The sequence below is a fragment of the Mytilus californianus genome, unplaced genomic scaffold, assembly GCF_021869535.1.
Source record: "Mytilus californianus isolate M0D057914Y unplaced genomic scaffold, xbMytCali1.0.p SCAF_1, whole genome shotgun sequence".
Classification (NCBI taxonomy): Eukaryota; Metazoa; Mollusca; class Bivalvia; order Mytilida; family Mytilidae; genus Mytilus; species Mytilus californianus.
Genome location: NW_026262581.1, coordinates 18763228 through 18778904, shown reverse-complemented (window position 1 = coordinate 18778904; position 15677 = coordinate 18763228). Strand labels below are relative to the sequence as shown.

Sequence of the window (15677 nt, the reverse complement as noted above, 5' to 3'; positions counted from 1 at the left end):
TGCTTCTGCTTAAACATCTACATGTAGCTTTAATATATAATGTAAATCAAGTTTTATCTTTAAGTTGGTTTTATTTCTCCTCAACCGTTATACTTCAGAAACAGTTTTGGTTAAAATACATAAATAACAGTAATGAGACTATGGTTTAATATTCATTTTAATATATGTCATTATATTATTATTTGAAAGAAGTCACATGATAACGATTAAGCACTTTCCTCCATGTACTTTAACATTAACGTGTATTCAGTAAGAATATAAAACTCGCAGTCATAAACTGTTGCTGATGTTACCACACATTCATACAAACTGAACTTACATTTTGTACACTGATTTCAAGTCATTCACTGTCCACTGAAGATCATATGAGGTACCTTGGCATCATCCACCATTACAAACAAATTACCGGAAACTATCTTGATCCGAGAAGTAATTTGTGAATTAAAATTGGTACATTCCTCTCTAAAAAGTCTTATTTTTAATCAGTATGTCCAACCACAAAAAAGTTACTTAATATTTACATTTTAGAGATTGCAAACGTTGCGTCCATTATATTCTGCTGATAATTATACAGCTGCAAGACGTAAAGAAAACTTATCAAAAAATTCTTCAAAGTCTATTCTTGCAAGTAAGTAAAGTGGATATATATTAATTTGAATTTAAGTGTGTTCTTGTTGCACATATAACGTTACTTCATTGAATATGTTAAAATCAGAATTATTGTTTTTTTCCAAATGTCACAAGCAATTTATTTTTTATTTTTTTTTCTTTAAAAAAAAATTCACTTCAGTAGTTTTGTAGTTTTTGTCTAATCATTAGTATTCTTCGGAATAATTAAACAAACACTAACAAACAATTTTTTTGCCAGAGGTCTTGCTTTAAATCTTGTTTTTTTTTCTCGATATTGACACAAATCAATGACTTCACACTAAAATCTTATATACACGTAATTATTTCAACTTTCCAATTGTCAACTATCCATTTCTTTACAGAAACATACCATCTTCTCAATCGTATGGCGTATACGTATCTCAGTTAATACGTTACTGTCGTACATTTTCCAATTATACGGACAACATTATAAGAGAAATGCCCCTTACCAAAAAGTGCTCCAACATAGCTTGGAGAAAGAGCGATTAAAAATCGACACTTCCTAAGTTTTCACCATCGCAAATTAGTTGACCGATACGATGTATATGTTTCGAAACTCACGATCGACTTGTTTTTGCTGTCTTAGATCTAAGATAAAAGAACAGTAATCTAATCCATATTTTTACCGATTGTATCCGTTTCACAATTCTAAAACTTTGACTGAGCGTGAGTTCACATGGCGGTTATAACATGATGTAAAAATGGAGACCCCATTTGGAGTTCGTGTTATTCTCTCATATTTTGTGTGTTACATTGATTGGTATCTTCTTATTTGATTTATGAAACTTAAATACAGGTAAACAATCTATGTGAAATAGAAGTTTGAGTTTTTTTTTGTATCTAGTTTTGCTTATTTTTATGTTTACATACGACGGTGTCAATACTGTATAAACAAGCGTCAATTGTCAGTATCATAGACGGAAAAACAAAGATGGTTTGAAATCTTTGCATTTTGAAAAGAGGCAAATGTTGGTTTTAAAATTCATATGAAAAATTTACAAGTATAAAAACAAGTGGAAAACATTCACTACTTCATATAGATAAGTAGACGAACTATTTGTTTTTACTTATTTGGTTTTAGATGACAACTATAGACCTTACTTAATGTCTTACGGTAGAAACAGAAACGACTACATAAATGCAGTTATAGTTCCTGTGAGTAAACTCTTTAACTCAATACTTATATTCAATATACAATTTCTACCCTCTGAAGTTGCTTCAATTATTTCTATATTAACATGAAGTTGCACAGGAAACCTATGGAACGCCACAGCTGTCTTATGTGGAACTCTGATATTACTTTATGTTGTTTTATTATTACTTGATGATATTTTGTCTTTACTTAATATGGTTTTGACATTACGTAATGATGTTTTGATATAACTCAATATGGATTGTCATTACTTAATGATATTTCGATATTACACGATATGGTTTCGTATTGACTTGATATAGTTTTGACATTACTCAATATGGTTTTTTCATTACTCGATGTGGTTTCACCATTATTTAATGTGGTTGTGTCATTAGTCAATGTGGTTTTAACATTACTTGATGTGAATGTGACTTAACGTTATGTAGTTGTTTCATTACATGATGTGGTTTTGTTATTTCGTAATGATGATTTGCCTATTCTTTATATGGTTTTAAAGTTACGTAATGATGTTTCAAAATTTGACGATTTTACACTACATGATGTGTTTGTTTCATTATTTGATGTGGTCCTGTCATTTGATGTGGTTATCCCATTACTTGATGCGGTAAAATCACGTGACCAATTCGGAAAAACCTGTTCTATTTTTAGATAGATTTCCATGTTGTATGTGCCTTGGATGAGAGTGGCCATCCATCGAATTAGAGTTCAAATTAAAGTTCGGGTTACTGTTTGAGTTTAACTTTGAGTTAGTCTTCGATTTCGAATTCAAGTCATTATTAGAATTAAAGTTTTAGTTAGCATTGAGTTTCGAGTTGGATTTCGAGTTTGAGTCACATTTAACTGAGGTAGAGTTCTAGTTACAACATTAAATATGAGTCACTTTTTGAGGTAGAGTTTGAGTAAGATTCGAATTTAAGTCTTATTTAGATTAATTAAGATTTTGAGTTGAAATTCGAGCTATCTTATATGAGTTCGTAATTAAATTTTCTATCGCGGAACAAGGACTTTTGCTCGGGCTTCCGAAAAGAGGGCTCCGGGGTATGCGTACAAAAGATAAACAATGTTACAGTATACAAAACGCAACATAGAAGTTGAAATAAAGTTAGATGTGGTGTGATTGACAATGACACAACTCTCCATCAGAGTTTAAATGCAATGGATGTAAGAAATCATATATAGGCAACCGTACAGCCTTCAACACGCCGTATAGTCAGCTACAAAAAGGCCACCATGCAACATGTGAAAAAATTCAAACGAAAAAACAAACGGTCTTATTTATAAATAAACAATCTACAAAAAAAAAATGACACACATTTATACAACGACAACAATTGAACTTCATGCTCCTGACGTGGGGCAGGTACATAAAGAAAGTGCACGTGGCGGAGTTTAACATGTATGTGAGCGCTAAATCCTAACCTTACATCGGACTGTTACAGTTGTGTAACAGGACAACACGAGAAAAAAAAAAGGTAAACTAGACAAAGTGATGCCCCCGCACTCAACTCATTTAACCGCTTTTACCCCAAAAATGAAAAAAAAAGTTCAATTATCTCCCAAAAGAACAAAAGATAATAAAAATAAAAACCCTGACCACATGCACACCTTCAATATATGTACAAACAGTAAGTAAAGAGAAAACTTCCTAGGATTCAAACTGTAGGAGGAGTTATGCGGATTAACTATATACCCATAATGGGACGGACGGACGGACGGACAGACAGGGGTAAAACAATATGCCCCCCCCCCCCCAACTTTCAGTTGCGGTGGCATACAAAACAGTTTCATTTGGCTGTTTCAATAGATCGGTATGACTGGGTAATATAAATCCGTCGGGGTGATCTCGGATGCTCCAGAAAGTCACCCGTCGTGTTATTCGAGAAAGTACAAACCCAGTGATTTGGTTTTATTTGGTAGTTTACATTCAAGGAAAAGATGACGGTTTTATGGTTACGACCACTGGAACATGTCCGTCGTCACATATGAAACAGATATTCCAAAAAGTTTATTTTTCAATTAGTGCGAGGTAGTTCAGGGAATTCAATTGATTACAAATAAAAGATTGATATTCGTTTAAGTTCAAATGATCATTTACGCTAAAAAAAATTCGGAGAATTCTTATTTTATAGTATTGATGCTTTGTCGCTTAGTCCGAGCCCACCTCCCCCCGTTTCCCTGTAACTTTAGTGTGAGTTGATTTGAAGTGTTTCATTTGTTAACAATAAAGTTCAAGTCTTTTGATTTGTGTCGAGCCTGCGACATCAATGTAGCGGCAGTGAGACACAACAAACCTTTATTTCGTCGTCGATAGTGGCGTCGGCGTCTCCATCTCTATTTTTTATTTTTATTGAGTTTAACCTTTCATTATACATGTTACTAAACATGTATGCCATGTATATTACTTTCAGAATATCATACTGGATTTGTTTACCTCGACTATTGTATCTATATTTATATTGTATGTTTCTCTGTAAACTTGTATTTAGTTTTTAGAGAATAAAGTATCTATCTATCTATCTATAGATCGTTAGGTTTCTAGGTTTTTACATTTTTCATTTCGGGACCTTTAATAGCTTACTATAGGGTATGGGTTTTGCTCATGGTTGAAAACCATATAGTTTTGTTTTATTTAAATAAAACCGAATTAAACTGTTTTGACATGATAAATTTGTAAACCTCCATGAAGTGTTTTAAAACTTGTATAGGAGTTATTCCTCAATTTCAAGCAAAAACATCTACAGAAAATCATTTTTTTTTTTTTTTTTTTTTTACCGATGAATGTATATTAGATAAATGTACAGCCGATCAACATGACACTTTTACACTTACAGCAGCAATATCAGGCGAGACACAGGGTTCCGTGGAATATTTTACAAATTTATTACAAAAATACTGCTTCCGTTTGAGAACTTAGGATAAAAACAACAGGACCAAGTGGTTTGGGGATATCCCAATTATGTCCTAAATACTGTAAACTTTTTAATACTTTTTTTCTTATTATTGTCTGCTGTTCCCCTTTTTCATACCAAATAACTTTGAACAACCACTCGAACTTTCATATGAACTTTAACTCAATGAATAGCGATACCCATCCAAAGCACATTAAACAAACGATATATTGAAATCTGTTTAAAAATAGAACATATTTTTTTCCGAATTGGTCACGTGGTTTTACCTCATCAAGTAATGGGATAACCACATCAAAGAATGACAGGACCACATCAAATAATGAAACAAACACATCATGTAGTGTAAAATCGTCAAATTTTGAAACATCATTGCGTAATGTTAAAACCATATAAAGAATAGGCAAATCATCATTACGAAATAACAAAACCCCATCATGTAATGAAACAACTACATAACGTTAAGTCACATTCACATCAAGTAATGTTAAAACCACATTGACTAATGACACAACCACATTAAATAATGGTGAAACCACATCGAGTAATGACAAAACCATATTGAGTAATGACAAAACTATATCAAGTCAATACGAAGCCATATCGTGTAATATCGAAATATCATTAAGTAATGACTATTCCATATTGAGTTAGATCAAAACATCATTACGTAATGTCAAAACCATATTAAGTAAAGACAAAATACCATCAAGTAATAATAAAACAACATAAAGTAATATCAGAGTTCCACATAAGACAGCTGTGGCGTTCCATAGGTTTCCTGTGCAACTTCATGTTAATATTTTTTGGCATTGTAACTTATTATGTTAGTTTTCACATTACGTGTGAATTATATGTTGATAGGGTATGTGTCATTTGATATTTCGGTTGATCATTTGTAAAAATAACACGGTACGCTCTTATTATCAACATTTTATATAGTGTGTAAGTTACTCTTTTAAGATAGATTTTGTCCCAGTTTGCTCCTTTGTCGTCAACCAGTGAATAAAGTCACCACAAGAGTGAAGAAATTTGCATAAAATCCTATCAAACAAATCACATACGTTAAATGTGGTAAGGCAAAGTTGCAGTTGTTTGTTTACATAACGGGAGTTCGTTGTTATGAAGTATACTATTTTCCGTCATAAATCTTATTAATTTGATTTAAAGATTATCATATAACGATATCAAATTTAATTTTCACTGAATAAAACGTCATATCATTATTCCTATTATTAAATGTAATCATGATGCCTTTATTCACTGTTAATTATGCAGGGTTATTCGGCGGAAAGTAAATTATTTGTAACGCAGTGTCCATTGGTTGAAACTGTAATTGATTTTTGGACAATGATGTTTGACCACGGTTCCAAGATTATTGTTCTGTTGGATCCAGCAAATAAGGTGAGATTTGTCGATCTACTTTGACTTATTTCAACTATATTAAGTTTATTCTTATAAAAATAAGGAGGTGTGGTATACATGGTATAATTGCCAAATGAGACAATTACCCAGCAGTGTTCAAATGAAGAGGATGTTAGCAATTATAGACAACCGTATGGCCTTCAACAATAAGAAAAACCCATTCCATATAGTCGGCTATATAAGACCCCGACATAAAAAATGTGAAAAAATTTAAACGAGAATACTAACTATGCTAACGGCCTAATTTATAATAAAACAATTTACGAAAAAAAATATGACAAACATGAACCCATGACAACCACTGAACTACAGGCTCCTGACGTGGGACAGGCAAATAAGGAATATGGTGGGGTTCAGCATGTGTGTAAGCTCTCATCCCTCCTCTTACCTCAGACAGTGGTAATATGACTACTCCCAGTAAATGAAAGCTAGTTCAAAGCCAATTACAACTAATACATAAATCATGTTCTCCAAGACTTAAGTGACTCTTATCTAGCCGGTTGTTGCATGTCACCGTTGTTGATGTGATAAGGAACTATTTTATCCAGGCATGCATTAAACATAGGAACATTCATTCATAAATGTATAATAACAAGTACAGAATGTGATTTCGTCATTAAATATATTCTGTACTTATCTTTTAAAACTTTGTACGCAAAATTTATTTGTAGATATACTATTTAAAAGTTAATGTTAACCAACTTGTCTTCTCAAGCAATTTATTTCTTGACTTTTGCTAGAAAAAATTTAAAGCGAATGCTTGCTTCAATCTACATCAAAATGTTAAAGTAGAATATTCTCCCTTTGATGAATATTTAACACAAAATTGAAAAAAAACGTGGCAATCCATTACTGCGAAATAAAATAGAAAAAGGAAAATGCAACGAAAGTATCAGCGAATACAATTTGCTTTACAACATTTAGGTTTTGGAAGGTAAAACTAAATGATTATTCTTCTCAGGGTGCTCCATTATGGTTAGAAAAGAAAGAAAAGCTTCAGTTTGATGATTTTAGCATTATAAAAGAAAATGAAAATTTAGAAAAAGAGCTTCAGATCACTGTGAATCATACGGTTAGTATAAGCTTAATTTTAATATACATTAATTTAGAAGATGAATTAACATCCCCTTGAGTGCACAGGGTTAGTTAAATGATGTTACCCTAACTTTTTATCATTATCAATTGCTAGCTTAATGACTAATTCTAGAGAAATACACCACTGATTTCAGTAAAAAAAACATATTTTGCCAACTTTACCAGAGACCAGCTCAATGCTTGAAAGTTCACTGACAATAAAAGAATGTAAAACGAGAGATTGTTAATAATAGACTGCAAATTTAAAAAAATAGAAATCATACCGCTTTGTTATTCCATATAACAACATGAATAATGCTATGTATGTGAGAAAGAGGTTTAGATACCAAGACTAGATCATAAGCTACAATTCAAAGAAAGCAGAACAATGCTATAGCCGGAAGAAAAACGTCGAAAAGAAAAAAAAACTATATGCCTATTAAATACAACTGTAACGCCTAAAATTTACTATTGAACTACACAAACTTTATCATACACGGAAGATAACTCGGCTGGTTCGGTTTTGTAAGAATTCCTTGTTTTACTTTGGCTCGGCAACTGTTGTGTTGTTTATGACATGTACAAATTAGGCGATTAATTAATTGTAAGTTGCTAGATAAATTAAGTCAAGATATACAGCAGAATAACTTGCGACTACTTTGTATTTAATTTCGTTCAATGGGAAATGGAAGATGCGATCAAAATATTCACAAAATTTTGATTATTCATTGAGAGTACGTCATCTTAAAAGCATAACGAATTAAAAGATGAAATTATAAGTGTCTTTTCATTCTATATGTTAGAAACACCTGAAAGAAATCTGCATCATGCGTTTACGAGTCAGAAAACACTGTAAGCAATATGGTGAAGCAGTAAATATAAATTAGAAGATGTGGTATGATGGTCAATAAGACAATTCTCAACCCTAAATCAGAAGTTATCATGATATTTTCCAAAACTTTTTAAAACTTTCAATGCGCCATCTTTGATTTTAGCCTCCTAACTTATTTGATTTCATCGCCTCTGATGAGTCTTATAAAAACCAAACGCGCGTCTGTTATAAAAATGGTTTGTATCTTTGATTAGTTTATTTAGTGTTATTTTAGTTTTTCACTAAACACCTGACATTTTCAATGAGAAAACTTATCTGATTATATTACTGTACTTAGCATTACATTGTGATTTGTGTATTTTTACAGAAAAGTAAAGAAACGATATCATTAAATGTTTTCACTGCTGACGATTGGACGATAACTAATGCACCACCATCACCAGAGTACATGTTAGATCTTCTTCAACGTGTACAGAACTGTTGGGAAATGCAAAAATGTCCTATAACAGTAGTTTGCAGGTATGTTGTTGAAAAATAAATCGTACATATACAACTTTACACACTTATAATATATATTAACTCTATGCTTGTTTATTTATCACGGTTTTAGAAACATTTATGACCCTTTATTTATCCTTATTTAACCTATCGCTTAAAAGTTTTGACATTCTGTTTTCCTCAACGATACAAGGTTCATAATGTTGAACGTCAAACGTGTGTTTCGTATACAAAAGACATAACATTGACGCTCAAACAGGATTATTCATAAATACTCAAGAATCAACCTTTGAAGAATAATATACATAAACTCAAATACAAAAGTAAATGCTCAATTGTCAAGTTGAACTAAACTTTGAAATATTGAAGATTAATAAATTGAACTATAACTGAATACAAACGCCAAACATAATTTCCAGATGGTTACACTCATTATTTCAGTGATGGTTGTAGCAAGAGTGGGCTATTTGTGGCATTGAAATTGGTTTTAGAAAAAATGCAGATCGATGAGGAAATCGATATTTTCCAAGTAGTTAGAGAAATTCAAACGAGGCGACCAGAATTCCTGGGGGAATTGGTAAGTTTGCAAAGATTTAATATTGCAAAATACATGAAATAGTGAAGTATATTTTCCAATTGCTAGGTTGCGAGATTAAAATGTCTGCGTAGTGTGTCTAAAGTTGGTATCCAAAAAGGCTGTTGATATGCAGAAATCAGATGTTTCCAAAATAACTATAATTGTCTAAAAACATCTAAAATGTCGTTCTATTCTTGGTTAGTTGTAATTGTATTTATTTATAAAAAAACGTTTTAGATAACATTACAAAACAAAGGAATTAGGCATCTCAATAAGTAACCCATTATGTAGAATATTAACTATACCATTTAACATCTGATGAGATAATCCTTTTAATTTGACAAACGTGAATGTAAACATTTAAGGTCGATTGCAAATAAAGTTTATAATAACATTTTTTTAACTCCAACTTTCAAATAATGACATTTTTACGTAACAGATGTATTAAAATCATCCATAAAAAAGCTTTTCATATATTAATGATTGAACTTTTGCTTGTCTGTTTTATTTTTGTCATTAACCATCCATTTTAACAGGGGCCTCGGTGGCTGAGTGGTCTAAGTAGTTACTACTGTAATCACTAGCCAGTCAACACTGAGGTTGTGAGTTCGAACCCCGCTCATGCGGGTGCACTCGACTCCAATCTTAATTGTCTAGGATTGTCAGTTTTCCTATCGAAGGTCGGTGGTTTTCTCCGGGCACTCCGGCTTCCTCCACCAATAAAAACTGGCGGCCACGAAATAGCCCAAAAGAGGTGCTTAAAAGTGGCGTTAAAACACAAAAAATCAATCAATCAATCAATCCATTTTAACAGGTGTAAATTTTGATATGGTCATTTTCAATACATTAACCGTTGACATATTTTAATCATTTTAAGTATTTCTACCACCAGATTAACTTTGCCGTAATTGCCATAACTTTTTTTTGGAATTTTCGGTATGATTCCTTTTCAACTTCGGTATTGATTTGACCATCCAACTGTTTTGATTCGTTCAAAATGAAACAGTTGGTTGTTTCCATATTAAAGTTGTAAAGACGTAGAAGACATTTACTGTCAGAACATACTTTCATACAGGAGCTTCTTATGACGAATGAAAAAAAAACTAACATTATCACAATCCGCTATATAGATGATGTCCCCTAACTAAATAATGCAAAGTTTGGTGACTATGTTGATCGCATTTATTCCAGTGAACTTGAAATAAAGATACAGCTACTGTACATCTACGTCTTCTCATATCTCGAGTTCAGCTTCCCAATTGTTAACTTTCCATTTCTATTTAACAACATTCCGACAAAGCCTGCTTATAGAGTATATATTTCCAAGTTGATACTGTATTCCAAAGTTTGCATTCCATATCATTATTTCCTTGATAGAGTGTTGCTGCATACACGGAAGCTAATAAACCAAGAGTTCCAAGTGGTGAAGTTCAAATCATCCCTTTGAACATTTAACGGAAGCCATCACCCGCCAGTAGACTGTCTGTTTCATAGATGACGACGGATATGATCCAATTGTCGTAATCACAATCCCGACCTCTTATCCACGAATGTGACCTACTGAACTATACTTATGAATGGGGTTTTACCTACATGAGCCACAAGACAGGTACCACATGTGGAGCAAGATCGGATTGCCCTTCCGAAGCACTTGAGGTTACTCCAATTTTTGTGGTGGGGTTCGCGTCGCACAGTCTTTAGTTTTCTTTGTTATTGTATACTCTAGTTTTTCTTTTGGTCTTTTTTTCTTTGTTTGCCATGGCTTTATCATTTTATTTTTGACTTATGAGTTTGAATATTTTGTATATTACTTTGGTATCTGTCGCCTCTCTTCTTTCAACTAAAGAACTATCTGGAACAATAAAATAAAAACGGATTGAAACGTTTCTAACGGCTTGCTTTTTTTGGCAGCATATATTGATTTTAAAAGCATTTAAAGTCATCAGATATTTGATAACAGAGATGTATTAATTTGGCTTACTTTTCTTTGTCTATTTCAGGATCAGTACGAATATTGTTACAAGTGTATCAGAGGGCTACTAGAGGGAGATTCCCGAGATTCACTGTATGCAAATGTTCAGTGAAGCTCCATATTCTGTGATTGTCTTGACAATATTTTATACACATCTTTATGTATTGTTGATCTATTAATTGCCTCCAAAGAACTCCTCAACATTTGTCATTAACAATAACATTATACACCACAAACGTTTAAACAGCAAGGAAACAATATAAACGCAAATAGATTTAAGAATCTTAAGGATCAATTATTTCGGGGATTCATTTGTTGATAAGGGTCCAATGTACTAACTAGATATCCGTTTAACATAATCAAAACTTGTACATCTTTGGAAACCAACTTATATTCCCATGACGTTTAAAAACGTGATCCATATTGTAAGAGATGCAAATACGCAGACATCTAATGTTAACTCGATATCGTTATATATCTAAACTACATGTAATGTATACAACAATAATGCTCCAGTAATATATTACAGTATTGCTCAAAGGATTAAGGTAGATAATTATGTTAAGCAAGAATCTAGCAATCTGATTGTATATTTACCCGAATGATTAAACACTCTATCTCTGTTCATCTGGGGAATAAAATGTTGGCAAAATTTCCACAAAAATAAAATTTTACCAAAATTAAAGAAAATTATTAATAGTTTGCAAAAAACAATCTAGAGCAAATCGTCTGACGACTTTTTATTAGAATGTTTGCCCTTTCATAACATTTTTTCCTATTTTTGTGCATTTTTGCCTTAAATCTTAAAATTCTAATAAATAAATCGAAACTTAAATAAACAAACATGATCAGCAAGACAAGATCTACATATAAGTCAACATAGAGTAAATCGTCCGACAACTCCTTCTTGTAGTTATTGCCCATTAATGCCGATTTTATTTTTATCAATTTTTTGCCTGTTGTCTTATATCTTAAGAATTTTAATATATATGTAGAAACTTAAACACGCAAAAATTATCAGCAAGACAAGATCCAAAGTAAAACTGCGTTTTTGTCTTCTATCTTAAAAACTGGCCCGAGACCACAATTAATGACCCCGCTTTTCGTTGTCCACGAATATAGTTCCTTGCTATTAGAGTGTCTTTTTTCTTTATTTTTGTTCTCTGCCTTCTTGATTCATTTCTTAGTTTTTATAGGATGGGAATGAAAGAAGAGAGTTGAAATAAATTTTTGGATGCAATATTTTAACTATTCAGTAGTGAGAATGAGTGATAAGGCCAGTTGCAAAAGGTATCATTGATAGTTTTCGGAACACCTCTTGACTTGTCCATACCAGCTAAATTAATGACCTGTATAGAAGGAATTTTCCTAAAACTTGGATATAATGTGAGACTTGTACTGTACATTACACATACCAAAATTTGGCAAATTTGCAGGTTATTTTTTTTTAATGTGCAAAACGTTAAAAAGAAATGATAGGTAAATTAATTGTGGTCTATGGCCAACTATAATAGATAGATAGAAACTGAAATGAGCAAAATGATCAGCAAGGTCTTCATATAAGTCAATATGCAGGAAATCGTCTAACGACTATCCACATAATTTTAAATGAAGTTGATGTATTATTATCTTGAAAACTATAATAGACACAGAGACACTTTAAACAGCAAATTATGAAGTTTGTAAAAATAAATTATTTGTACTAGATTATGGGGCTTAAAATTTTGATATATATATTGCTCAAGATGTTTATATATGATTGTATAGAATACATTATTTAAGCTTTATTCGTTGTCTCTTCATTACAGTTATTATGTATAACCTTTGACATTTGTTTTAGTGATTATGTATAATTCCTAAATATCATCACTAAAGTAACCAGTGGTTATACATAATCTCTAATTATACAAATTTACTGTAACATATGGAATAGTTTTAGTTAATTCAAGTAAAACTATTGATACAACTGTATTTAGACTAAGTGTACTTCCTACAAATTTGAAATTCTCTCTCAAAGTAATTATTTTTATAGGCACAAGCATGACAAAATGGACAAGTAATATCAATGCTTTTTTGTTTTCCTTTTTTCAAGTTTAAAGTATCTCGTGAACATCAAAAGGAAACTTTTTGATAGATCTCTAATTTTTTTTTTTCAATTTAAAAGCCAAAAAAATATCCGTTCTCATTTGTTTTACTAAGCACACTCCGAAGTTTCATAAAGCCTTTAATTTTACGCTAGAATAGAGTAGGATGAGGCTATTTACGTTATTTCCCAACACGATTCCTAGACATGGTACCTTAGTCCGAGTCTTTTAAGCATTTTTAAAGAATAAATTACATCCATACTATGTTTCGAAGTTAAAATTATTAATTTAAAATTGAGAATGGAAACAGGGAATGTGTCAAAGAGACAACAACCCGACCAAAGATCAGAACACAGTCCAAGGCCACCAATGTTATTATCTTTTCCAAATACTTTCTGTATTGAATTATAGTAGTGTACCTTATATTAAATGAGTTTTTATTGATTGAGACGATGTGAGATTCTAATCTACCACTAGGCTAAGCAGGTAACATTTCTTTGAATGTTCCTCTTCGTGCAGATCAAATGAACATTCATAATTTTAATGACAGTAATGTACGCTGTGGTTATTGTTAAGACAATTTAAGAGGCTGGACGAATGATAACAGCAAATCATTCGTGTAGCCTCATAAATGTTTACTCAATATAGGTAGTATGATGTGTAAATGTATTATATTGTATTCCATGTAAAATTTAAACCAAAATCGTTTTTGAATTGCATTTCATCATAAGACTTGATCAAACTTTATATTTTATGATATATTGGAAGTTATAGTGCAGGCTTGCTCCTTCAATAAACCCTTTTTACGATTTAAAGAACAGACATTTTCATATGCAAATACCATGTACATGGAAAAAAAACATGACTCAAATATTTACAAAGATTTACAATGTATATTGTTCCCCAAAAGGGTTTATACTTAGTGCCTATTATATATCTATATGTACATTGATTTAAGTTGCAATGACTGTTTAAAATTTATGTAAAAGACAAATTGAAAATAATACATGTTTTCCTCAAATTTGCAAAAGGACATATTGATTGAATTTTGCGACAACTCACATTGGAAAACAATGTATGTATATGCATGACAAACATTAAAGACGGCATCTATCAAACTTCATGCCTAAACGGGCATACCGAGCTTGAACTCTTTGCAATGAAACATTCTTACCTTTCGAGTTAAATCCACTTGTCTTTATCCATTTAATCCGATTGCTTTCCCTCGTCATCTTTTTTCTGAGGACTATTTTTACTACAAGAATTTTTTTATGCACAGATCGTTAAATCAAAAAAGTATCGCGGGATAACCCCCATGAATATGTTTATTAGTATTCGAAACAAAACATTTACTGTACAATGTAGAAGTTGTTAGGGATTGACAATACAGGGGATGTAGATATTCATTTCGTGCGCAATTCGAATATTATCACGCCCTTGCATTACAATTCACCTAGAACTAACCTTTCTGTAAATATAACTTGTAATATCACCCTCGCAATGAAGTGGGAGGGTTGGACACTCACAACCATAATTATTCCCGCAACGTTATACATGTGCCTGTTCTCTATGGTCAGGAGATTGTTTTTAAGGGATTGTTGTTGGTTGCTGTCTGTCATAACTTGTTTTCGTTTATATATTGTTTTTTTTTTTTAATAAAACCCGTCAATTATATTTGATCTATAGAGTCGTTGAAAGGGGGGTGTCTGGCAAGCCTACGGTTGAAGTGATACTTGTAAAATGCCTATACATGTATCATATAAAAAAGCTCCATAAGGGGTCCCGGGTCCCCAAATCTGTCTCTGAACTGTCTGTCTGGCAGGTTGTCCCTTCATAGTGGAGTATCCTGCTGAGTTCCTTTTAAATGCGTACTACGGTACATGTAGCCACAGCTGTTGGTTGGATACTGCCGCTTAAGACAAAATAAATAGAAACAACACTCGTCTGTGATGAAATAGAAGTTCCTGCATAAAATGGAAGAATTATTCTGTAATATTATTTCCAAAGGAACAAATATTACAGTGTTTGTTTCTAACGCAATTAAGATTATAAGTCATTTGTTCAATTAGGAATAGATATCATGGCATTGTTTCTAACAAGTTTCAAGTGGAACTTCTGTTTTGCGGAATAAATATACTTTTACACGTTCAGGTTTCATGAAGTCTCGAGCTCATAATGGCTTATAATTTAAATCGGTTGTATTTGTTAGAGGCCAATAAGTATTTAAAATAAGACCATCGGAAGAAAGAATTCTTTCACTGAATACATTAGTATATCATGCCTGTAATTCGTAATGTTGATTAATGAAAGAAATTCTGTGGGTTTAATTTATATACAATTAGCTAATGTTTTAGTTTTATAAACGACACATAATTGGATCGGGAAAGACGAAAACACGGATATTCGAATTCCGGTGTACCAACTGCTTCAAATGGATAAATAGTTATTACAGGATATAATTACAAATAACCACTGACGAGGTCCTTGACTAAAGGACAAGCA

The 15677-nt window shown here is 32.1% G+C and overlaps 2 protein-coding genes across 4 annotated transcripts in view; both read left to right on the top strand.

The window, feature by feature from the left end:
- The window catches only part of LOC127700039 (receptor-type tyrosine-protein phosphatase T-like), a 253165-nt gene extending 240287 nt beyond the window's left edge, over nucleotides 1–12878 (top strand). The window contains exons 24-30 of one of the 2 annotated variants that reach the window (XM_052203485.1): nucleotides 529–628; nucleotides 1733–1806; nucleotides 5992–6117; nucleotides 7100–7210; nucleotides 8412–8563; nucleotides 8984–9119; nucleotides 11120–12878. In XM_052203485.1, the coding sequence (XP_052059445.1) occupies nucleotides 529–628; nucleotides 1733–1806; nucleotides 5992–6117; nucleotides 7100–7210; nucleotides 8412–8563; nucleotides 8984–9119; nucleotides 11120–11203 (783 nt within the window). In that variant the 3' untranslated portion in view covers nucleotides 11204–12878. The remainder of the gene's footprint in view (nucleotides 1–528; nucleotides 629–1732; nucleotides 1807–5991; nucleotides 6118–7099; nucleotides 7211–8411; nucleotides 8564–8983; nucleotides 9120–11119) is intronic. The other variant, XM_052203493.1, reaches the window with a different exon arrangement.
- The window catches only part of LOC127700008 (receptor-type tyrosine-protein phosphatase mu-like), a 293046-nt gene that overhangs the window by 99844 nt on the left and 177525 nt on the right, over nucleotides 1–15677 (top strand). The window lies entirely within an intron of this gene.